We start from the raw sequence: 27032 nt of genomic DNA, 5'->3' as shown, positions 1-27032 counted from the left end.
TGTTTTGTGATGATCAGCTTTTATGATGTTTGAATATAAGAGTTTATTTGTTAAAAAAAAGAATGCTGGTGAAGATTTGTTGGATGCTTATGGATTTATGGCACCATCCATCTATTCACTTCAGCCCCCAGCAAGAAATTATAGGTATGACTGTATGCTGTGTCACTGACATTATTGTACTATAGATATATTCAAAAAGGTAGTACAAAGAGTACGAAGAACATTGATGATACTATAATACAGGCATACATGACAAAGCATTGTTAAAAAAGTCTTGCCTAACTGCACTCAAAGCTTTGTTGAAAAAGGCATGGAGCTTTAATTAGCCAAATCCATAAGCAGGAACTGGCATTGAAATGAATGCAGACTATAAGTAAAATGCAGATCCATGCTGCATTGCACTAACCTGACAGATTCATTCCTAATCCAAGCATATTATGCCTGCATAATTTTAAGTCTGCATTTACCTGAGTTATTAGACTTAAAAGTAGGCATTGGCTCCCCCAAAAGAAGGCAGGGTAAAGCAGGGGCCAACAGGCACTGAGGATAGAGGAAAGAAGCAAGTCAATAATACTTAAAGCAGTCATTCAGATTGCAGGTTGTAGAATATATTTTAGTGGATGAAAGCGAACCCCTAAATAACTAGTAAAGGAATACATTGGAAGCTTCCAGTATTGAAAATGTTGATTCATCCCAGATTTCTATTTACTACATTAGTATTTTATGTAAGCCCAAATTCTTTCAGGTTCACAGATCAAGAAAGTCCCTTCAGAACTAGGATTGTTCTAACTTATGATATACAGTACATGGCTAAAAGCTTGTGGACATCTGATCTTCACACCTGCATTATATGAGCAATAGTATGTGGACACCTCTCCAAATTGTTGAATTTGGTATTTTTTTTATGAAAGAGACTGTTAATGCTACAGCATAAATCCAACTTTGTGGCAATGGTTTGAAAAAGGACCTTTTCTGTTCCAGCACATCTGTGCCACTGTGCACAAATCCAGGTCCATAAAGACGTGGTTTGACGAGTTTGTTGTGGAGAAACTGAAGGGGTCTACACTAAGCCCTAAACTCAACCCTACTCAATGCCTTGAGGTGAACTGTAATGTTAAATGCAAGCCAGGTCTTCACATCAAGCATCAGTCCATGAGATCACAATGCACTTTTGGCTGAATGTGCACGAATTCCCACAGACACACGCTAAAATCTTGTTAAAAACCTTCCCTGAAGAGTAATGTCTAATTAATGTCTAAACCGTTGGCAACAAAAGTGAGTACACCCCTAAGTGAAAATGTCCAAAGTGGGCCCAAAGTGTCAATATTTTGTGTGGCCAACAATTATTTTTTTCAGATCCTGAGAGAGCTCTTTGCCATGAGGTGCCATGTTGAACTTTCAGTGATCAGTATGAGAGAGTGAGTGCAATAACACAAAATTTAACACACCTGCTCCCCATTCACACCTGAGACCTTGTAACACTAATGAGTCACATGACATCGGGGAAGGAAAATGGCTAATTGGGCCCAATTTGGACATTTTCACTTAGGGGTGTACTAACTTTTGTTGCCAGTGGATTAGACATTAATGGCTGTGTGTTGAGTTATTTTGAGGGGACAGCAAATGTACACTGATATACAAGCTGTACACTCACTACTTTACATTGTAGCAAAGTGTAATTTCTTCTGTGTCGTCACATGAAATGATATAATAAAATATTTACAAATATGTGAGGGGTGTACTCACTTCTGTGAGATACTGTATATACACATATACAGACACTTTAGACCCCATAGTGTATGTATTGGGTAATGCAGCAATACACATTATTTTTGGGTTTTTGTTTTTGTTTTTTAACAGGTGCATTAAATAAGTCCTGGCTTATAAAACCCGAAGATAAAAAAAATAGCCCCCCTTCTATTAAATACCTCAGAGAATTGGCTGGAGGTTTATTAACACAATGCAGGGCAAATGTTTGTACAAATTAAAAAGAAAGCGCATGCTTTATTTGTAATATATTCTTTATTTGATTTCTAAGTCTTTAAACGTACATGACAACCGTGCTTTTATTACAGATAGACACCATTAAAAGACATTTAAAATGTATCTTATATTACATTTGGTCCATAGAACAGGTTGCAAGATACTAAATATAAAGGATACTGCATTTTTCTCTTTAACAGGCTCTGTATATAGTTGTCTATGCATATGTTACATTACATATAGATTTTATATATAGATAACTTTATTTGTATCTCAACAATAATATCTTATTGCAGGTAAGCTTATTGAATGATAGAATATATTTTTTCAGGGTAGATACTACAAAAAATACAGATACAATTTAAACACAGTAGTTCCTACATCACTATTTTGCTAAAGTAGATAAGGTATGTTGTATACAAGATAGCTACAAAGCATATCTGTCAACTTTTTTATGTAATTGTTGTGTACAATCATACATTTAAATACTGTATGGTATTCAAACAACATTGGACTGAAGTACATATATTAAACAGCAGTCAGTTGCCAATATATTGATGGCTCTGATACCAAATTAATCTCACAAAGAATGGAAGGTTTATACAAAATAAAGTTACAACAAGACATATTGCCTGGTTTAGCTACAGACATATTAAACATTATAATTCAGATTATGTTACATTTGAGTATGAGACGGCTCAGGGTCTACTAAACAATACTGTTTAACAAATTTTGATAAAATATTTTGTATATATTTTCTACAATAAATGTGCTTGACATTCTGAGAATATTAATTTATTGCAAGAACATATATATCTTTGTCTTATTTTCTACTCTTTGGACAAAAATGACAAACCAAACTAACATTCACAAGAAACATATTTTCACATAATAGTTCTACTTAAAGTACATGTGCTATATAACATTTTTTTTTTAAAGCACAGGACTTGGCTAACTAGCAAGTTCATTGTGCATCTCTCTCACAGTCACACCTTCACAGGCATTTAAAATGCTCCTGTAAATGCCAAGCAATGCCAAAAGCAATTCAACTTGTTCTTTTATTTATATAATTAAATATATGAATATTTTGACCATTTAGAAGGTGCTGTAGATCCAACCAGGGTGTTGTGTGGCAAAAGGGTGTCTTTTTCCTTAACAATTTGGCATCCTTGTTCAGTTTTTGTGTCTTTTATTTATGGAATATTTCTGAAAGTTGTCATCATCCTTACCACTTACAACATCAGTGCCTCATGGTGACTAAATTACTTAAGAGACATGTTCATCTGAATGCCCTTAATGTAGAAACAATTATTGAGAAGGTTGTTGTAATTGAATTAAATATTGCATTCATAGTGCAGTCATTTGTGCTACTGTGAAATGAAATTTACTGAAAGGAATGCAAAGCTGGTGTCCTAAAATTCCTCTGTTTGCTACAAAAGATACACGTAAAATTTGGTCCCTTGAAACATTTGTTTGATTTGTGCTTGGCTACCCTTGTTAAGAAAATTATCACTATAATATTTTCAGAACATTAAAAAAAGTTTATATTACTCTTTAAAATTATATGTTTAAACATTTTCTAAGTGATAACTCCTTTCTGTAAAAATGTTGATTAAAAAAAAGAGAGAAATAATATTTGTATTGACATACTCAAAATCTCGGGATCCATTTTTTAAGACATTTATCCATACAGAATTAAAAATCAGTCACACAAAAACCTCGTATCTTCATAGCCAAATACAACTTTAAAAATGGTGTCGGTTTACAAATTCAACTCTCACAGTAAAGATAAAAACAGTAACAGTCTAAATTGCCTGAACACACAAACCATTCATTTTACTCCACAAAACTGTAAGAAAATAGCCTAGTTGAATTCCTTGTGCTCTGCTATTGGTGGTCCCCTTTTTTGCCACTGGAGGTAGGTAAATTCTTTATTCCAGATGTAAATATGTGGTCATGTCAACCATTCTGTATTTAAAAAACATTACACTTGCATTTTCTTAGTACAGTGTTTTTAAATATAGGCTTCCTTGTTTGCTGAATTACTCTTAGACAACAGTTCGGGTCCATTTTCTGAGTGAACAACATCCTCCCTTGGCTGTATCATGACTTGTAGGCGCTGGAAGCATAAATCAAATGTTATATGTTTTTACGTCTCACACAAAAAGCACACAAATTCTCTTCTCTCCAATACAGCTAAGTAGATTGCTAGTAGGCTTTTTGGTCAATTAAAGTGTGTCTAACACCAAACTTTTTTAGTTTTGGCTAGAATAGGAAGGGTTAAAATGAAAATCCCTGTACATTTATTGTCTGTGTCCCCTCTAGGGAGATTTATACTCTCAGTTTGTACTGATAACTAGCAATGAGCCTGGGCTTTGTGTGAAACCAGTTTGCCTGAGTTCACCTAAGCTCGCTCAAAACTCAGACCACTACCCCCTCCTCCTGACCCATTGTGTAGGGACACTTTCCCCATCCGTAGCTATATGTCACAAAGGGGTGGGAAATACCCCCTCCACAACTGCCATCACTGATTGGGTCCAGAGGAAGGGGTGGTGGTTAGAATTTTGAGCAGGCTTGGGCAAACTCAGGCAAACTCAGGCAAATTGGGTTCACACCAAGTCCACCCTCATCTCTACTGGTAACCAAGAATAAGAAGAAAGGGAGGGAAAATCCAAAATGTTGACATGTCATCAGAAAAGTAATGGAGGGTAGGACGAGACCATTGAGACCACTGAGAGAAAAGAGACCACTACTTCCATGCAGGCAGCAAATATTCTTCTCTGCAGCATGCTGTTAGGGGGAAGGCTTTTCTACTCAGGTTGTGGCTGCTTTCTAAAGAAATTAACTTAGGTTAAATTCAATTAAATTACAACTTAAATTAAATTAAGACTTTGCACTCCTTTTGTTTGATGCACCTGGAATGTATTGAGCTGTATTAAGCTGATTCAAACTAAAAATGTAATTGCCCTAAATGGGTTTGCTAAGGAGCCCCAACACACATAGTTACCTTCATCTCCCCCCGCCTTCCAAAATGTGCTTGCTATTTAAGTCCTACACACTTTAGGAGATTAGGAGACATTAGGAGATTACAATCATTTGTAAGAGCCATACAAACAAGAATGTAGAATCATATTACTTACAGCTGACATTACTTTAATTATTGATATATGTTTTGTTTTCTTAAAAGCTAAAACATGACAATTTCTTATACTGACAACCAAGCAATTGTACGTATAATAATGATGTTCCAGCTCAGAGAAGCTCTCCATACCTGTTTTAAAGATCCTTTTAGCGATACAAACAAATAAATCATGTATCCTGGGATCAGCACCATCGAAGACAAGGCCATGAACCATCCAACACCTTGGCCCCAGGCAGGAAAGACATAGTTTCCCATGGTTAGAGGAGTCATTTGAACGGCACTGAAAATGAACACCCCCTGCCAAAAGAAAATTAGTGTACCGTATAAATGTCTTGTCAGACGTGAAGCATATTTCAAGATAAAATACAGAGAGACAAAAATAAATTAGTGTTAAAAAGGGCACAAAGTCGACATTAAGAAAATTAATGCAAAGTGTTGTTTTTCTGGTGTCAAAATAGACCAAAATAGAAGCCAGTGTAATGTTTTTTTCCTAAGGTAAGCTTGTTGACATTTTGTTAATCAATGGATTGCTAAGTGGGAAGTGAAAGAAAAGTCAGCCTGATATTACTAGAATCATGCAGGATAATGATGTAATTGTTTTTACACAGTATTATTCTACTTAATGAGACCCTGTCATAAACGTAAAGAAATGCAGGCAAAAGTACAGAAGAATACTGATTTTGAAATGCTTGCAGTGATTTCCCTTTCCATAAACATGTTATTATTGCAATATGCCTTTGAACCTGCAAGATAATTTGACTACTCCAGCAAGAGTCAGTTCCCTAGCACAGCCACCTCCCTCTTTGCATGTCATAGCTCTTTTCTCTTACGAGAATGTCTAATTAAAATTTGTGCTGGCCCAGCTCCTCCATCCTTCCCTTAATTTCCCTACACAATATTTTTGTAGCTGCCAGGGAGGCAGAAGGGGGGAGTAAAGGGGAAAACTATAGTGTGACTTGAATGACAGCTCTGAGTCTGCTGGGGCTGCTGACATAACATCCAATATGGCGGTGCCCAGCAGCAATCTTATTGCTTTTGGATGTCTACCCAAGGCATACTTTTACAGGTAAATGACATGAAATACATAAAATGCATAAATAATATTATTGTAGGATTGTCATTGAAATTAATGTTTTTTTTAAACCCTTTCACCCACGGTACCCCATATATGTGGTGCCATGGAAGTGGCCTTTTTTCTATGGTCCACATACTACATAAGCAACATGCTTTTTGTGCTGGGGGCACTCTTGACCATTCACCCCCAGAATTGAGACTGAGTTGCCACCAACAACTCCTGGGGGGTGATTTACTAACCTACACACACGCACGCACCAGGTGCGTGTGATTTTCACACAACAAAACGTATTTATCAACCAAAAAGTCTCTAAAAGCATATTTCCAATAATATATGGAAAATATGCTCAGCATGTTTGGCCAACCCGAAGTGCAGAAAGAGTTCGACTCAGCCGATCCAACATCTGGATCGGCTGAGCCAAACCTCCGGTCCACCTCTGCTGGTGGACCTGATGGAGAACTGCAGCAGAGGGGGGTACAATGCTAGTTTACTATTGGCTATTGCAAATTGAAATAGCCAATAGGAATCTAGCAATGCCTTCCAATGGGAAAAACATTATTTTATTTTTGTTTTCTATTCTGACACGGCTCCGTGTCAGAATAAAAAAAAAAGAAACATCAGTGTTTCTCTCCTTGGCGACCGGGAGACTCCCGGAGCGCCAGGGAGAGTTAGCTGTCTGGAAATCAGTGTACCTGGTTAGCAGGTAAACAGGGACGCTAATCTCTCTGCAAGTGGCTGTAAGATCACGGCTGGCTCCGCCCAGCTGTCAGAAGCAGGCTGCTCGGCCAGCTTCGGCTTTCAGCGCGGCTCAGCATGCGTTCGGCTCAACTCAGACGCTCGGCCACGTTCGGGAGCTGTACGGGCTATAGTGAATAGCCCGTACAGCACCCCTTCGGTTCTACTGAAACGAAGGGGTCCTAGGGCCGAAGTTAGCCGAAGGATCGGCCGAAGCTACGGCTAGATCCTTCGGCAGCTTCGTGAATAGACCCCTGTATCTTTCCAGAGGCCCAAAGTTTAGTCCCTCTTTAAGTTTGTGTTCTTCTATGATTGTTGTAGAGACAATACATTATAATATGTAAGCAGAACTGATGTGACTGAATCCATGCATTTATTAAAGTTCTAGGCAACATGTTAGCACACAATAAGCAAGGGAAGTAATAAAACACATTAGAAATTGTCATAGCTAAACATTTTATTATATTTGGATAGCCCCGTAAAGTGTCCAAAAATGTATTACTCTTACCATCTTGGTGGCAATGACCATATCTTCCACTTAATTATGTATAATACTACTGATGCTTGTATAACTATGGAAGTATTGAGCAAGCCTGATGTATATGTATTGTATATTTCTAACAAAGTTAAAGTGACCAAAAATTGCGTAACTTTAGATAATCAGCCGCAAAGTTACAATTTTATCAATTTTTTTACATTGCAGCTTGTAGCAGCTTTATAACTTTTTTTGCATGTGGTTTTGACTATCTTGTAGTACATCCCATGAATACATTGTAATACAAAGATTAATATAATTCGATATTATTAAGAAAAATTATGTAAATCTTACCGCTACAACAAGGGGTGTAAAGAAAGACCAGCACAGTTTCCACCAGAGGCATGGTCTGTAACCAACCATTTCTTCAATGTTATCATAGAATCGGTTAACTCCTAAGTGAAAAAAGAAGGCTATTTAAGCTAAAACAGGAGATGTTTTTTCTCTTTGGGTTTTCAAAGAACGCCCCCCCCCCCCCATCCCACTGCTGAATGAGAAGAAGCTTCAGCTTCTGGGCCAGGTCACTCGCTAATTTATGGTAAGTACATGGAATTATAGCTAGCATGGGGGAGAGGTCATTTAGGTTTAGGTTATTTGAACGTATATATAGTTGCACTTTAAGTAAATATTTTAATAAAGGTCACTCACTAAATACTGAAATATTGTGAGTTGCCAACCTTTTAGAGGCAGTAAAAAAAGTTATTTTAACGTTAGATGAAGTTCCTGGGGTACATTCCCAGGAACTTAAGCACAGGGATCTCATCAACAAAGTCCTTGAAATGTATAAAAATACGTGAGGGGATTTTACTTTCCTGCATCTACTTAAAAGGAATATATCAGTTTTTGGTGGACTGGACCCTTTGAGCCCCTCTGTACAAGTAACAAAATGTAGTTTTATTGTACGATGACCCATTTAACTACTGTTTGTAAAGAGGATGCCTTAGTTCTCTTTTAAACCATCCAACATAATCTTTCCTCCTCCTGAATCAAGGCTATAAATTATACAGTATAAAAGTAGGGAATTACCAAAGCCTGTGATTTAGAGAATAAAGGATAAATTCATCTTAGAGAAGAGACACAAATTTAACATGCAGTGCGAGACTTCAAAAGAGCCAAGAATAACCTAAAAGGGTCCACCAAAATCTAATAATTAAAATGCTATAGGATGGGAACAAAACAAAACTCCGGGAAATCTTACAGTATACTGTACGAAGATTCCAGCTGATGGGAATGATTTGTATATCAAAAGCTATTAAACTCAAAACTGGAAAGCTGAAAAACACTATGGCATGTTTTCTACTTTTCCAGTCTACCATTTGCACACAGTCCTATTTGTCCTTACACCAATCATTCTGGACTTTCTTAGAAAAGACTGTTCAAAGTAGAATTTTGTCCATACTATGGCCATTGAAATATTTCCATATGATACCATTTGCATTGTAATGCACAATTGGTGGTGTGGTGCATTGCGGTGCCATTCATTTGAATGGCACTGCAGTGCACCTCAACTCATGTGAATTTAAGTGCAACTGTCTGATACTTTGTGTGTTGTGGTGCGATGACAGCCTATTCAAAATAAATTGGTTATGTCAATGCAATGCACATTAACACAAAAAATCATGCACATGAAAGAAGGCACTGTGTGGTAATTTATCCTCAATTTTACTGCAAATTCACTTTAATTTTCTCTAAGTAGCTCATCAGCAGGGACTCCTTCTGATCTCTAATGTAAATGCAGAGGAGGTACACAGGAAGAAGGGAGAGACCTGAACTGAACTTCACTGTTTCTCTTGTGAACTTTAAGGATGAATTCCATTGCATCTGCAGATAGAACTGTCATTGGGGGCTTATTTTAAAGCTTATTTGCTGCTTTCTAAGGATATGCATATGTTTGAATGTTCATAGCCTACCACAGTTCTACTTTAAAGCTCAACTGCAGGAAAAAATTGTTTGCACATTTGCTATGTAAAAAAAACTTGAGGATGATGATGCATTAGGTAAAAAACTCAGGTTTTACTCACCCCGACGTCACTGTAAGAACCAAAGTACTGGCGTTAAGACTTAACAGTTAGGGCTCTTATATAGTAAAGTAGAGTGTTGCTGACTCTCCACTTTCACAAAACATCTTCTATTCTTTTCACAAAATAAAAGGTGTTCTGTGAATGTACAAGGGAGATCCTGACGTTCATCCACCAGCCCCCACTTCTTTACTGTATGAGAGCCAGCACTGTCAATCTTGTTCTAGAACTGAAACTGGAAGTTCAACACTTGCAGTAGTATCCGGGATGAATACATATGAGCTTTACCTAACGCAGCAGCCTTCCACACATGGGACACCTATCATTACAGGTAATTTTAATTTACAAAGCAAATGTGCAAAACTAGCTTTTTCCCGACGATTAATTTTAAGCACACTATAAGAAGCTTTTTACAAGTTTTTAAAAGTAGCAGACATTTTTTTCCAGAAACCCAACAAAAAAAGCTATCTTTGATTTTCAATATTTAATTTATCTTTAAATTTTCATATGACATCATTGGATGGAATCAATATATTTTATAATTAAAACAAAATATCATTTATATATATATATATATATAGCAGAACAAAGCATTTAACTGGGCAGTTAATATAACTAGTTTGACTGTATTAGATAAAATACAGAGCATACAAACTTTCAATGTATGAGGTACGGCAGCGTTAAAACCAAAGAAGTTATAGACCAGGCAGTAACTCATATCAACAAGATTTCAAAAGACTAATGCCACATTGCTCTTGCCTTACTTAATAAGCCAGATAGTAGAATTTAAAGGCCAATACTTATTACTGCAGCTATTGTTATGATTGAAGAGTTGATTGTCACTAAAAACTGAATGACAGGAAAGAGTAAAATCGGACTTTTGGATTAAAACCTTCATTCACTAAAGACGCTTTCACTTTATGGGAAATATCCCTATGTTCACCCTTTTTTTCTTTTTAATAAAATTTCCAACTATAGTAATGTAATCCTTTTCAAAGGAATTTTAGTCATCAAAGTGGCTGCAGTTACTTAAATGGCAACTTAAATGGCAATAGTCTATTATTAGGTTTAAATGCTTCTTATTTTCTTGTTGATCAATTTCTTAATCTGAAACCCCCAAATAAAACCAAATAAAAAAGAATAAAAGTAAGGAACATTTGAATTAATTCTCCACAGGATTGTGCGTATTTAAAGCTCCATTAAAGTCACAGGAATAGATATTCTTAATCTTATCGCTACTTTCCTGTTGCAGCACTTGTGCAGAAAGTTTAAATATGACTGTAAAGTCCAGTAGACATCAGAGTTAGACCTCATTCACACAGATGTGTCCCTCCCAGGTGTTGCGTGTAACCATGCACAGCCACCTGTACATCTCAATGACAGGACGCAGCTGCACACAGCTACACACTGACTGGAACTTGCACATCCATACAGGTATGGATGCAGGCTTTTGGACGCAGACTGTCTGAATGCCTCTGAACATCAATATTATGTGTATTTAGGCTTTTGGTGGTCTTGATGTGAACAGACATCAGCAGACACTTCCCAATGTAAAGATGTATAAAGGTTCCCAACACTCAGTCATCATGATGATTGTGATCACTGACAGCATGCTGGAGTCATCAGTATTAACATTGGCACCGGCAGTACACTATCAAGGCCTGCAGAGCCAAGATATGTTCCTGAACAAGCTGCCATTTCAGAGTTCACCAAGTCCACAAAGTGACTCATCCATCAATAAAGGATATCATTTTTATTCAACCGTAAAAAAAAAGAATTCATATTGTAAAATAGTTTTTTTCATTTATAGTATTCAGCATCATCATCTTACCGTAACACCAGGATATTGAGATGCACTCAAAGAACACCAGAAACAGAAGACTCATACCACTGGCTGAATAATAGTCAAACAATTTGAATACATAAATGCCACCCTAAGAAAAACACAGCATATGTTATATATAATATATTTCAGCTTACAATAGTATTTACAAAAGACCAAATCATGTGCAACTTATGTGCAACTTTCTGAATGTTAAAACACAATGAGAGGAATTTGTCAAAGCATTTGTCAAACAAGTCAGCATCTCTCTTTCATTTTAAAGCTTAACCTAATAAACTGAAGAGAGAAGATGATTTTTCTTTGCTGCTGCCCTAGGCAAGGCAGCAACGCCGCCCTCCCTATGCAAACGCCTTGTTGGCCTCGCGGCAGATACACCCCTGGTTACTATGGGCAGATGCTCCAGCTTCTGTCTGCTCTAGTTTCGGTAAATACCCCCCAATCACTTGGTCTTGTGTACTAAAGTGTCTGTACACTGTTAGTATTTCCCCACAACCTGCAAATAGTGTTAAGTTTTCAGATTTCAATCTTGACTCTTTATTTTAGAAATTATACTTTTATGCATACATTACTTTTATTATTCCGAAAGGGATAATACCAACAGAAACTTAGAATATATTGCCTATGATTCAACCCCTAAAATGCCATGTTTATCTGTATTCTCCAGGATATGCAGAATAATATCCTCATGCCTGGCAGTAGGAAAGCTGTAGTGTCTCTGCAAAGGTTACAATTGGGAAAGAAATTCAGGTTAGTGGCCCATGTCATGGAGAAGACAAGTTGCATAATATGTGATCATAGAAATGTGGGGAACAAAACCACTTTTCTGAGAGTTGAGAAGGAATTATGATTTCTGGTATAGGGGAATTTTCTTTAGCCAGTTCTCTGGCGATCAAGCACTTTGAATTTTAAGAACAGCTTAAATGTTCATAAAGAGCCAGAATGAGATGTGTGATGTCCAAAATCTAAGAATATTATATTAAAGTAATCTAAGAATATTATATTAAAGTAATCTAAGAATATTATATTAAAGTATATGTTTTATCATTCCCATTTTTATGTGAATATGGTTTTCATTAAAGTTTTCAATTTGGTTTTCTTTTAGGGGTCAGAGCAGGAAGTGAGAATAAAATCTCTCCAATAGAGAAACATACAGAAACACAAGGGGAAGGGTTAGAACTTCTGAAAATGTGTTTATTGCTGTCTGGCCACCACACCCTCCTCACATGGACAGGTAGTTAGGAAAATGCCCCCAATGGGTTTACAGGCAAAAAAAGAACCCCAAATGGAATTGTAACCCTTCCCTATACAATTTGATAACTAAACTTTTTTTTGCAAAGTGTTAGGCCTACTTCACAATGGGACCCTTAGGCTTGAAATTATTTGTGTTGCCAAACTTATGTATCATTGTTAATCAAATTGGATTCCCCACACTATTTTGCATTTAGTTTGATATGTGTATCTATGTAACACTGCTCAATTTTCCATGTCCCATGAGCTCTACCATAATCCCACCATGCCAAGATGGAGCACGATATGACCAGTCCAACCATGTTTAGGGTTAGACCCATCTACAGAACACCAAAATATAGTATTTCCATACAAGAAAATAAAAGGTATTAATGTTATGACTAATTGATTTTTTAAGGCACACATACAAAAAAATACATAAAAGTTATTTAGAGTGTAATCTTGTATGTAAAAACGTATGATAATGGTTAACTATGCTGTAGAGGTTTAGTTATGAAGTGCTTGGGTAAAGATTTGAATTTACTATGTATGAGGAGGTAACCATAGCTACACAGAAGGAAAGGGGGAAATCAGAGGGAAGGATGAATTGATAAAGCAGATTTTTAGGTTTATACACGTACCTGAGTTATGTTTGACAACCCGATAAGATAGGAGACTACGCAGACAATAGCAATAAATATTTCTCTTCGATTGCGTAACGCCTTTGGAAATTCATCTACAAGAGCTGTTATGAAGCCTTCAACTGTACAGAACTGCAAAACAAAAAGATATGTTAACTGGTATTTATCCATCCCTAAAGTGTACCTAGCCTCAGATACATTTTATATGTTAACGACATGCATGTTATGTCATTTGAAGGTGTAACACTTACAGTTATTTATTACCTCTCACAGATATCACAGTAATCCCCCTGACAATGCCTTTACCTGCTTTTCTCTCCAAAATGGTGTCATCTTTGTTCAGGTACAATAGTCAGCACATTGTCTAAGATACCTGCTCAGAGCTAACACAATCAGGTAAATCCTGGTGCCTGTGGAGTTCTAGGCAGTGTTCACAAATGTCTGATAGATCAGCCCCAACTGCAGAATCTGACATTGTGGTCTACAAACTCACAATGTTGCATTCTGATCACTTGGGGAAAGTTGGCTAAAGAAAGGCTTTTTCCTGCCGACAGCATGCTAATGAAATCAGCCTATCCTAAGCAAAGTCACTTACCGGAGCCTAAGAATGATTTAAAAAAGTAACATGTGGAGCTTTTCTAAAAATATAGTTGCTGTGTATTATGACACACCAAAAATATATTCATGCAGATAGTAAAGTTACTGAAAGGTACACCATGAGTGTCTGCAATATTGGGATCAGTTGTATATGGAACTGAGTGTAAAGGTATGCTTTGTGCTTTGAGGGGTAAGATCAAGTTAAAGTGATGTGAAATTTTAAGCTACATTTTTGCAAAACAACCCCCACCCCTATCCACCCTGAAATACAAAAAAGCAACCCTCAGATTAGAAGCTTGTATGCTTACAGCCAGCAGAGCCACAGTGGTCCCACTTTGCTTACTATGCTTTCCCCAGGCTAGCTGAGCGATGTATTGCACGACAACTACATGGAGTTCTTTTGGCTAACTATCATTGTGTCAGTTAGTTGTACGGATTGCCCATAAATGTTTATGCACCTGAATTGAGGAGAGTAATGTAAACAGAGCAGGTATGCTACAAGTCTGCTGGCTGCCAACGTGGAAGCTTTTGATCTGAGGTTTACATTTTTATTTTAGTTTTTATTGGCAAGGGCAAGCGTAGCCCTTTGACATAAATTCATTTATAATTTTAGTTCCGCTTTAAGTGGCTAGAGCCAGCCGAAATGAGAGGTTTGGGTGGGTATATATTTGTTATTTTAGACCCTAGATGAAAATGATCATTTAACCCTTGCAGTGGGGGGGTAGCCCCACTGAAAGGGTTATGTTTTCTACTGCCCGTAGTTCTTTCTTTTAGTTTAGGGAAAGGTTTAAGGTTGAGGGCAAGGGCCTTAAATATGGTGGCTGAATTATTATTTTTTTTATAGGCTTTTTTTCCTTTATTGTCACCTGGTGATATGGTCAGTAACACAGTTCCTGTCTTAGGGTGGCTCAACTCTATGGAGGCACAACAGAGCCACCCTTGGACAGCAGTTAGATTCACTAGAGGATTTAAATGGACTTTCCTTAAGCAAAGTAAATCCAAACCCCAGCTTGCACTGGATTCCTATTAAATCCTTACATAAATGAATACAAGTTGACCATTGTAAGCACCCCTGCCCATGGTAAATGGTTTGTCTGGACCCCCTAACTTCCACTTTTGCTGAACAGTTTGGTCTGTTAAAGGATGTTAAAAAAAATAACAGACTTACTGGCCAGATCACCAGGTGAAAATAAAGAAAAAAAAAGAAAAGTAATGCAGCCACCATATTTAAGAATTGGTAAGCTACAATGTATAACATTTTTGCTTTTGGATTTAGATACGCTTTAAGACTAACTAATAGGCGTTTGTTTTTCAAGTGTGGTATAAAAGTTTTTTTAGAGTGAATGTTTTTTTCAAATATAGTGCATTCGATAATGAGGAAACTGCCATACCTGAAGCAACCACACTAATATTTCAATATTAATTAATTCAATATTTTCTATAGAACTGGTTTTAATAATTAGCCACAGTATAATTTAAGGGCCTCACAAGCAGTGCCTAATGGCAGTAAACCAATTTGAAATTATATTTTACATATAAGCAGAACATAATGAACGAAAAGCCCACAATAGACAACAATATCTAAATACAAACATGCTGTATGATTACATATTCTACTATTGTGAGCTCTCTTCTAAATAGTTAAACACAGCAGCGGTTGTAGAATAAATGCACACAAATAAGCTCAGCAGTTTTGGGTACTTTTAATTTCACTTGATTATTCAGCATGAAATGTGGACATAGTGGTTACATAACAGACTAAATGTAAAATAAAACAGGAGTAAGCTTTGTTTTTAAACCAAGTGAACATTCTTCTTCTACAAGGCACATTGTAATAGGTGATTATAGAGTATTGTAGGAATGTTTTGACAGTAAATCAACACATATAATAAAAAAACCCTCATCTGACTGCATGAAAGATGAGAAATAGAGGACAACATAAAGCTAGCAAGATATGCTCTAGAATTAAAAGAGGCAGTGGGTTAATTTACTAGAGGAGTGGAGAGTTTCTACTTCGCTTAGCCTATCTAAGGCTAAGCGAAGTAGAAAAGGCTAAGCGAATCGGCTAGCTGTAGCTTAGCCGATTCCTCACTTAGTCCACTGAACTGAAAGGTGAAGTTCACTTTAATCATCAAATCAAATCAGCAAAAATCCTGTTTTTATAATTGTCCTCGCTTATGATTGGGTGTGTAAAGTGATCACAGCTTCACAATATTTGCTTGGATCACCAAGATGGAGAAGCATGTGACTCTTTCCTTTTAAGTAGCTGTAAAGGAGATGAGCCCTGAACTGTTCCTGTGCTCTGTTTTGTAGAGGTTACCCAACAGTCGACTAGCTTAAGACTCATCTACTTAGGCCTTATGGAAGCATGCAGAAAGGGCCACTCCACTTGAAGGTCCAGAATGAAATGTTATTTGTAATCATTCAACATGATAAGCCAACACATTTCAGGGTTTGCAAGGGTTCCCCTTGTTTAAGGCTGAAATCAAACAGAAGATTGAAATCTGGACTAGAAATGTCAAAAAGGTGAACGATCTGCTTGTTTGTTAGGGACTGGCCCTTCACCACTGATACCTCTGTCAAGTGACAGTGTTGACGTTTAGTGACTGGCCCATTGCTTTCACATGGTTGGTAGACAGTCTTCAGTCCCTTTTAAAATAATGCTACAGCAACTAGGGGTTTAGCTTTGTCACTCCTGGCAGCTGAATGAACACAGGGGGAGTGAAAGAAAGGTAAATATCTACTGCTGGGAAAGGCAGCACTAATATAAACTTGTTGCTATGCCCCGCATGGACTCCATTAGACCTCTGAAGGTATTTTTTTGTATCTGCCACCAAGCCAGTAGCAGATCCCATAATTTTTGTAAGTTGTGAGGTGGAGCCTCCATGAATCAAACTAGTTTTTCCAGCACATCCCACAGATGCTCAATTGGATTGTGATCTGGAGAATTTGGAGGCCAAGTCAACACCTTAAACTTGTTGTGTTCCTCAAACCATTCTTGAACCATTTTTGCAGTGTGGCTGCTGAAAGAGGCCACTGCCATCAGGGAATACTGTTTCCATGAAGGGGTTTACTTGGTCAGCAACAATGTTTAGGTAGGTGCTACATATCAAAGTAACATCCACAGGCAGGACCCAAGGTTTCCCAGGAGAACATTTCCCAAAGCAACACTCTGCCTCCACCGGCTTGCCTTCTTCCCATAGTGCATAATGTTATGGATTTACAATATGGGCTTAGCTTGCTCAGCAATTTTTTTTCTACGCTGTTCATGTAACAACTCAATGCATTGTATGTACACACTGGAATATAAATTCCTACATTTGAATCATGGTAATGAAATGCTCTGACAGCCTTCAATAGATCGTCAAAAAAAAATGCTCATTCACTCTGTTGATGCTGTGCTTTCTTATCTGAGTAGGAGGTCCTCAATTCCTACCATGATCACAATTTTGACTGGTTCCAACCTTGTCTTAACTGCAACCCCAATGCCTGATTTAGTCATGGTTGTAATAACTGTAGCTTAAAATACAAACCATTTATATCTTGTAAATATTATGATCATCACAAATCATTTGACTGTGGGTCTAGCAATGTTTAAATTCATCATTTCATATTACTTAAAGCCGATCTAATTCTGAACGGGACAACATTTGTTTGCTAAAGCACTGTGTATCAAATAATTGCCATGGGTTTTTGTTTACTAAAATACTGTTTTCACCATTTGTATATCCTTTTTTTTTGCTGCCGATCTTCTCCAGCCTCATTCCATCACTTCCTGCTTACATTGATGTGATGTGCCCCAAGATAAACTGCAAATTACTGGATTCCTGACTACTGTGGACAATGCCTGAGAAACATGTGTCAGCACAGCCACTTGTACACTGCATTATGGAGGCCTGTGAAAGAGTGACAACGCAGCAGCACAATTTCGAGACCCAAATCACCTTATAACAAGGTGCCTCAACAAGAAGTTCCTGATATTACTACTAGTATTAAATGCTAATATTAAATACACACACATTTTTGTATAAATATAACCTTATCTTATATTTTAGGTGTGGGTCTCTACCCATTAAACATAACACATAGTTCACTTGCTGAATAATGTACTGTTTTCACTACTATTTATGACCTGACCACAATTACATCTTCCTTCTCCATTCATTTCAGTTTTGCCTTGACAATAAATCTGACATATTGCCTTTGGGTTATGTATGACTTTTCTATCATTGCTCATTCTTGTATCAGTTCAGAATAGTAACAAAGATATAAACATATTCCTTGCACTGTTATTAAAGCCTAAGAGGTCCTGTGAACTGGAAGACACATTCTAGGGAGAAAAGGCAAATAGCTCCACTTCACAAGAAGACAATTCCAAATATGTTAAAGTTGAACTCTAGGCAAACAGCTACTGTACATAGACATATGAAGGACATTCAGGACATGACAGCTGATTTGCCTGCCAAAGGATTTGTGTTTATGTTATTTATGTTCATCTAGTCCTGAAAATTACACAACTCTGCCACTCAGTGCAGCCCAGTGTGGCAGGTCAGTAGATCTGATTTTTCTTTTCTGGAGTTTAGTAAGACTTACAGGTCTTGTCCTTCCCCCAGCCTGTGACTGGACAGTAAAAGGTGAAGCATATATCCTGCAGATTTATACTGTAAACTGTTAAATAAAGAATTTGCCATTTAGACTATTTTAGAATATACCATTTGTAATAGCTCACAGACTTAAATGTAACTTGCTATTTGAGAATCATGGAGGCAGATATTGCTAAGCTAAACAAATTAGCTACTGTGTTGCGCTAGGCTCCAGATATCCTTACATGAAAAAATATATATTAACAAATGTGTCCAACTTTTCTATGTTGCATGTTCTTACATAAATACTGAATATTTTACACTTCAACAAAGAACATAGAACATGTAAACATAAATAAAGCAAATCCTTTTGTTATATCCATAATAACATTGATAATAGTCCAAATAAATCTGTGATTTCAATTGTGTGTTTCCACAGAGTGGTCAAATTTCCCACGCATGAGGTTCTTTTTCAAACGCACAGATAGGAACAGATATATCCCTGTGAACAGTTGCCATCATGCACAGTGGATAAGAAATGTCCCAAAGGGACAATTTACAAGACTACGAAGGAACTGTACTAAGTTGGGAAATTATAAAGAGGAAGCGATGAAAGTCCAGGAAAAATTCATAGAGAAAGGGTACAGAAAAGAAGATCTGGAGATAGTAAAGAACAAAATTGGAGACAGGTATAGGAAGGACATACTGAATAAAAAGAAGGTTATTAAAACAAACCAACCAATATTATTTATCACCAATTATTCAATTCAACATAGAAATAGAAAAGATCATGCCAAATCATTGGCCAATTCTACAAAAAGATAAAATTCTAGAATCTATCATCCCCCAAAAACCCAGAGTAGTGTACAGGACAGCACCTAAATTAAAAGACAAACTGGTCCATAATATAGTAGACCCTCCAAAGAAAACCTTTACTTTATCCAATGGAAAAGGATTCTACCCATGTGGCAGATGCGTTGGTTGGTAACAAGAAAAAAGAAAAATCAAACACAAGTAATAGAAAATTTGAAATAAAATAATTTATTTCATGTCAAACCACACATGTGACATATCTACCAGAGTGTCCCTCTCAGCTCCTGGCAACCAGTGATGTCAGTAAATTGGGAGGTACTCCAGCCAGAGCATCCCAGGTTGCTAAGAGCTGGGCGGGGAGATGTGTATGGCCCTTACACATCATCCCCACCTGGCTCTTAGCAACCTGGGACGCCGTGGCCGGAAAGGGGATGGCAGAAATGCCGCTCTGCCTGCTCTATAATATAAGGTTATATTTGCACTATATTCTAGTGATTCTAAATGTGCACTTGCATATTGGGGGGTAAATGGATGATTTACAAGGCTGACTTAACATGAGGAGTTATCCTCTTATTTTTAAGAAATACGATGTAATGAGATATGTGAATACCACTTAAGTAGGCTCTACTGTGCTGCCTTTAAATGTGGACTACTACTACTTGTTCAGACAAAATCTATTCTACATATAGGACTTATTCATGCCAAAAAAAATCAAATTACATTATTAATTTTAGTAGTTAGTGCTACTTTGGCCACAGGTATGTTTTTGGCAGTCATTGCATAAACTAGAATTCCCCTACAAGCTTTTGATCTTATGTACTGAATTACAATATAAAAACAAGAGCAGAAAAATAGATACATTTAGACATGTTCTGCAAGCTACCAAGGGCAACATGGGTAATCAGTGCAATGATTAATGAGAGATGTCATGTTTAGCAGCTACCAGGCAAAATGAGACTTCCTCAAAAACATATATGATATAGGAAAAGAACAATTTTTGTACACACCGTAAATTTCAGCAATGCTAAGTGTGAGTACCCAAATGAGTGACTTTTCACCCATAAGTCATTTAGAGTCATGGCACATTCAACAAGGTTTCACAATATTTACAAAGATAGATACGGAAATCATCTTTACATAATTATTTTCTCACTGATCTTCCTGTATCCTTAGGCATCTAGTGACCCACATTCCTTGTATGACTTGACAAGTACACAGCAAAAGGCCACACAACATGAAACAGCATTAAGCAGAAAGATGCCATCACTAGTTCATATGCAAAGCAATGCATTGGGGTTGATTTACTAAACAGTAGAGATTGCTCACTGATCTTATTAATTAAGGTAAAGCCGTGTTCACTTTGAATACCCAATTGTGTAAAATAATGGGATTTGTTTTTTCACATATTTACTAAGCTCAGTGGACATTCACTTTGCTAAGGGGGTTATGCACGAAAGAGCTGAAGGATCCAGCCATAGCTTCACCTCTTCCTTCGGCTTTTTCCGGCTGCTGGAGCCCTTCGGTATAGTCGAACCGAAGGGCTGCTGTACTGGCTATTCACTATAGCCCATACAGCAGCCGAAGGCAGGTGAGTGGCTCAGCCGAGCCGAAGGCATATGCTTTGACTCGTCTGAGCCAAAGTGACACCCAAAGTGGGGCGAACGGCCTGCCGAAGGCCAGCCATAAGCCCAGCGAATGACAGCTGGGCGGAGCCAGCCGTGATCTCACTGCTGGCTTCGCCCACTTGTGATGACTGATCAGCGTCCCCAAATTACCTGGGGAAGCTGATCTATCATTAAACAATAATACCTGAACCTCACGGCCGGCTCTGCCCAGTTGTTATTCATTGGCCAGGACCAGCTAGAAGACTCTAGCAGGTGCCAGCCAATAGGAAACAGTTGGGCGGAGCTAGCTGTCACTGCTAGCTCTGCCCAATTGTTTTTTTAATCTTTATTTATTTTTTCATTTTAGAATTTATTTACATTTTAAAAATATTTCTTTTTAACATTTTGGGGTTTTTTTTTCTACTTTTTTCACTATTTTCTATTCTGCTTGGTACCACGGAGGTCAATGCCTACACCATGGACCAGGTGTCATCTAGACTAAGGAACTTGGGATCTTTATTATTGCATGCATTGCTCTTAAGCAAAAGAGTGCTTATAGCTATGTGAAATGACATGTTGGTTACAGAACATATACTCTACCATGATCATGGTAAGTGATTGTAATTTCATCTCATATGGAAGTAGCTAAAATAAGCCCAATCAAGCACCTAATATAACCAATCGTAAATGTAATACTCAGTGGAGACTTACATGATATTCGGATGGTTCCATCAATTATTTTGTCCTAATTACATAATTACGTGTCTATTTATAAAGTAAACACAAATGCGGTATGAATTTTTTAACATGTGGATGATGAATTGATATCCCCTTTTTATATTTACTAAATGGAATGTGTTTTATTTTTTCAGTCGAATATTCTATGAAATATGTTTCATTTGGATCATATTGTTCCCCCTCCCCCGGTATCTGTCATCTTAGATGTAGCAGTACGGATGTGCATTATTGAAGTTTCATAATGTAGATACGATTAATGAACTGAATACTGACAATATGTGTGTGTATAGGCTTTGTATATAATTGTAATGCTGTTTATCTTATATGACTAAAGACTAATATATCTTTGTAATGTATGCTGGTTAAATCTTCTGATTGTATTGGTCGCAATGGCTTTGTCTAGTCAGCACCTCTTTCCTGGTCTAGCTATTTATAATCATAGTGGTTTGTTGCCTCTGATTTCTTATGTTGGTATTTTGAGATAACATTAATGTTAACTTGAGAGAGGATATTTGTCTGTTTTTGGTATTTTCACATACAAAACGTGAAGGTCTGACAGTATTCCTCCATGTTAGTAACATCTGCCTCATACAGTATAACGACATTATGAGCATAGAAGCCTAGTTATTAAGCACATATTTGTGGAAATTTAGCCAGGGCTGAAAGAGTGAAGCATCCCTGAATTTAGCCGGTTATATACATGGAAGTGAACACAGAGTCCCTCCGCACTCCTCAAAACGCTCCCGGCACATAAAACAAATGGTGCTCGGTTATATACATGGAACAATTGTCACTAGGGATGCACCAATACCAGTTTTTCAGTATCGAGTACGAGTACCAATATTTTTCTTCCGGTACTCGCCGATAACGAATACTGCTTGCCTGAAAAGCCAGTGTTCTATCGAATAATACCAGCTTCACGTTCCCTCGTGACAGTGCATGGTAGCCTGGCTTCATGACCAATCAGGAAACCGGGTGGCACATCATGTTTGGTCAGGAATTCAGACTGCCTAGCAACAAGTGAAGCTTGCTTTCTAGCCAATCAAGAACCCGGAAGGAGGGTCATGGCATGCTGCCTGGCTTCCTGATTCTTCAGGAAGCCAGCCTGCCTAGCAAGAAGTGAAGCTGGCTTTCTAGCCAATCAGGAACCCGGAAGGCAGGCAATGACAAGCTGTCTGGCTTCCTGATTCTTCAGGAAGTCAGGCTGCCTAGCAACAATTGAAGCCGGGTGGCTCCATGCTCCCTCATGGGACTGTCATCTCACTCTCACTCTGACCAGAAGTTCCGGTATCAGGGTAAGTATCAGACTATTTGCGCGAGTACGAGTACTAGCCCAAATACTCGGTATCGGCACAGAGTGCTTCCCTAATTATCACACAATCTGGCTAATTTTTGCTAGATCAGTCTGCTGGATTGTATGTCTATGGCAGTGGCAGACAGCTCCAGGCTGACGATTTTCAGTTGGAAAGAAGAATCACATAAGTTTGAAAACTTTAATTATTATTATTTTCCCCATAAGAGCCGAAGTCTAAAAATCTCCTCTCCTTTTTTTCTCTCTATTTACATAAAGTGAATCTGTGGTTGGGATATGGTAACATAGATATTTACATGTTCTTAACAAGAGGTAAATTAGTTTTAAACCATGCTATCCTGTGTAGTGACAGGCCCTGTAGAGCAATTTACCCTACAGGTTCACATCAGAAGTAATATTGTTGTCTGAGTCAGTTACTAATCAGCTCAGGAGACCCTGCTCCCCTGCCATTGCACCAACTTTGTGTTTACATTAGACATTATAAGTCTGCCAATTCACACATTGGTGGAGGAACAGGGTAAGCTTAACTGCTGAAAAAAACAATTTGAATGACTTACAGTGGACCTTTACACTCAAAAATCTAATTATACCAATGCATCCCTCTATGTATAATGATTAATAATACCATGGACATGTCAGGTGTAAAATGCTGTGATTGTGAAATACTTATACTTGCAGAGCATTCACTTCCTGCTTTGAAAGGGCAAAATAACTTCAGTTTGGCAAAGCAATGCACACTGGGATTGCCTTGTCATCAGCGGAGCATTGCTGGGAAATCTCATCTGTAATCATGAGATCTCAGGGAAAGGCATTTTCCTCCCCTGAGATGATGTGCATTATCACATGCCCTAGTCACATGTGCCAGAAATCCAGGAAGTAATAGGAGAGCTAGTAATCTGCCCTTAGTAAACATGGCCACTCTCAGAAGACTGGGGAAGAAAAAATAAATAAGGTATGCAAAGAATACAAAGCTGTCAATTATCGAGGAGTATGTGTTTGTAGATTCTCATTACTAAATATTTCTAAATGTGTCTTTGTTGTTTTTTAAAGATATGGGTAAGGGTCCAACATTTTTATTACAACAATTGATTTGTTTTTAATGTAAATGATTGTAAAAGAAAATATACCTGATACTCCTCAAAACGCTCCCGGCACATAAAACAAATGGTGCTCGGTTATATACATGGAACAATTGTCACTAGGGATGCACCAATACCAGTTTTTCAGTATCGAGTACGAGTACCAATATTTTTCTTCCGGTACTCGCCGATAACGAATACTGCTTGCCTGAAAAGCCAGTGTTCTATCGAATAATACCAGCTTCACGTTCCCTCGTGACAGTGCATGGTAGCCTGGCTTCATGACCAATCAGGAAACCGGGTGGCACATCATGTTTGGTCAGGAATTCAGACTGCCTAGCAACAAGTGAAGCTTGCTTTCTAGCCAATCAAGAACCCGGAAGGAGGGTCATGGCATGCTGCCTGGCTTCCTGATTCTTCAGGAAGCCAGCCTGCCTAGCAAGAAGTGAAGCTGGCTTTCTAGCCAATCAGGAACCCGGAAGGCAGGCAATGACAAGCTGTCTGGCTTCCTGATTCTTCAGGAAGTCAGGCTGCCTAGCAACAATTGAAGCCGGGTGGCTCCATGCTCCCTCATGGGACTGTCATCTCACTCTCACTCTGACCAGAAGTTCCGGTATCAGGGTAAGTATCAGACTATTTGCGCGAGTACGAGTACTAGCCCAAATACTCGGTATCGGCACAGAGTGCTTCCCTAATTATCACACAATCTGGCTAATTTTTGCTAGATCAGTCTGCTGGATTGTATGTCTATGGCAGTGGCAGACAGCTCCAGGCTGACGATTTTCAGTTGGAAAGAAGAATCACATAAGTTTGAAAACTTTAATTATTATTATTTTCCCCATAAGAGCCGAAGTCTAAAAATCTCCTCTCCTTTTTTTCTCTCTATTTACATAAAGTGAATCTGTGGTTGGGATATGGTAACATAGATATTTACATGTTCTTAACAAGAGGTAAATTAGTTTTAAACCATGCTATCCTGTGTAGTGACAGGCCCTGTAGAGCAATTTACCCTACAGGTTCACATCAGAAGTAATATTGTTGTCTGAGTCAGTTACTAATCAGCTCAGGAGACCCTGCTCCCCTGCCATTGCACCAACTTTGTGTTTACATTAGACATTATAAGTCTGCCAATTCACACATTGGTGGAGGAACAGGGTAAGCTTAACTGCTGAAAAAAACAATTTGAATGACTTACAGTGGACCTTTACACTCAAAAATCTAATTATACCAATGCATCCCTCTATGTATAATGATTAATAATACCATGGACATGTCAGGTGTAAAATGCTGTGATTGTGAAATACTTATACTTGCAGAGCATTCACTTCCTGCTTTGAAAGGGCAAAATAACTTCAGTTTGGCAAAGCAATGCACACTGGGATTGCCTTGTCATCAGCGGAGCATTGCTGGGAAATCTCATCTGTAATCATGAGATCTCAGGGAAAGGCATTTTCCTCCCCTGAGATGATGTGCATTATCACATGCCCTAGTCACATGTGCCAGAAATCCAGGAAGTAATAGGAGAGCTAGTAATCTGCCCTTAGTAAACATGGCCACTCTCAGAAGACTGGGGAAGAAAAAATAAATAAGGTATGCAAAGAATACAAAGCTGTCAATTATCGAGGAGTATGTGTTTGTAGATTCTCATTACTAAATATTTCTAAATGTGTCTTTGTTGTTTTTTAAAGATATGGGTAAGGGTCCAACATTTTTATTACAACAATTGATTTGTTTTTAATGTAAATGATTGTAAAAGAAAATATACCTGACTGTCAATTCCAAGCATCAACAACATGGAAAAGAAAAGAATAGCCCATAGCGGAGAAACAGGCAGTTGTGTGACGGCTTCAGGATAAGCCAAAAATGCTAATCCAGGTCCTAGAGGAAAAATACATGTATCATTTTCATAACTGGCCAGCTGATAGTTTACATTTTTAGAAAACATATTGGATTATTTTATAAAGCAGAACAAAGACATTGATAATGAGTATATAATACCCCAAAGCTGATTTCAGTTACTAAAGACTTTCTCTAGGGAAGCACCGATGCTGATTTTTTTTACTGATTTTTCGATATCAAGTACAAGTACCGATTATTTTTTTCAGTACTCGCCAATACCAAATACCAATGCCGACATCCTGAAAGAACACGGGCTTCACGTTCCCTCACAACTCTGCAAGGCAGCCTGGCTTCCTGGCCAATCAGGAAGCTGGGCAGCCGGTCATGACGTGCTGCCCCGCTCAGGGCCTTAGATAATTTTTTTTCCGGGGGGGGGGGGGGTTCAGCCTACTTAATTATAAGACTTTATCTAGCAGACACACCAAGGTTTGAAAAAAATATACTGTATACCAGCCATATCATTCCTAAACCAATCCTTTACCCTGAGCAATACCGATTTTGTTGTTTGACAGCATATGGATAAAAACCATGTTTTAAAAAGACTTATAATTGGTACCTACCAATTCACACAAACTGCTTAGTATATACTTATTGGGATTTTTTTACCAAAAACATTTAGCACAATAAATTTTGGCCTAATTTTAGGAAGAAATTTTATTTTATTTGATATTTTGTATAACAAAAAGTTGACAATATTGATTTCCCACAATTTCTGGTCTTTTTTAATTTATATACATCTTTTTTATAAATAAATCAAAACCAGCGGCTATCAAATAGCAGCAAAAGAAAGCTCTATTTGGGTAAAAAATTAGGCGCCCTTGGGAAAGTCTTTCATTAGCGCCCCCACAAATCAATACATAGTTCAATGCTCTAGACAAACTGTTCCCTTGACTATGTTTTCCCCTCCTGATCCACCTTCAAATCCCTTCATTCCCCAGGGCTGCTTTGGTAATTTAGGAGCCACTTCTGGGCTTGCTTCAATTTTCAAGGCATTGCCCCTTCTAATAGCCTGTTTAATGTATTATTGCTGGGATTTGTTGTTCCTCTATAACTGGTCAGTGGTATTCTGTATTCCGCCGTATAATCATTATACAACGCAATGCAGAATACCAACAGCTATAGAGGACTACAAATCCCAGCAATAATAAATTATACAGCGCAATGGAGAATAATTTATTATTGCTGGGATTTGTAGTCCTCTATAGCTG

General features: G+C 37.8%; 1 protein-coding gene across 1 annotated transcript in view; it reads right to left on the bottom strand.

Annotated features, from left to right (window-relative positions):
- Positions 1 to 2431: 2431 nt before the first annotated feature.
- SLC6A1 (solute carrier family 6 member 1) overlaps positions 2432 to 27032 on the bottom strand; it is an 81773-nt gene continuing 57172 nt past the window's right edge. The window contains exons 9-14 of the mRNA XM_018554552.1: positions 25691 to 25803; positions 13200 to 13331; positions 11320 to 11422; positions 7765 to 7865; positions 5255 to 5422; positions 2432 to 4102 (exon numbers count right to left, since the gene is read on the bottom strand). Of these exons, the coding sequence (XP_018410054.1) occupies positions 3998 to 4102; positions 5255 to 5422; positions 7765 to 7865; positions 11320 to 11422; positions 13200 to 13331; positions 25691 to 25803 (722 nt within the window). The 3' untranslated portion in view covers positions 2432 to 3997. The remainder of the gene's footprint in view (positions 4103 to 5254; positions 5423 to 7764; positions 7866 to 11319; positions 11423 to 13199; positions 13332 to 25690; positions 25804 to 27032) is intronic.

This window comes from Nanorana parkeri, unplaced genomic scaffold (genome assembly GCF_000935625.1).
Source record: "Nanorana parkeri isolate BGI_ZX_2015 unplaced genomic scaffold, ASM93562v1 scaffold164, whole genome shotgun sequence".
Taxonomy (NCBI): domain Eukaryota; kingdom Metazoa; phylum Chordata; class Amphibia; order Anura; family Dicroglossidae; genus Nanorana; species Nanorana parkeri.
The sequence above is the reverse complement of the archived record's forward strand: the minus strand, read 5'-3'. Positions and strand labels throughout refer to the sequence as shown.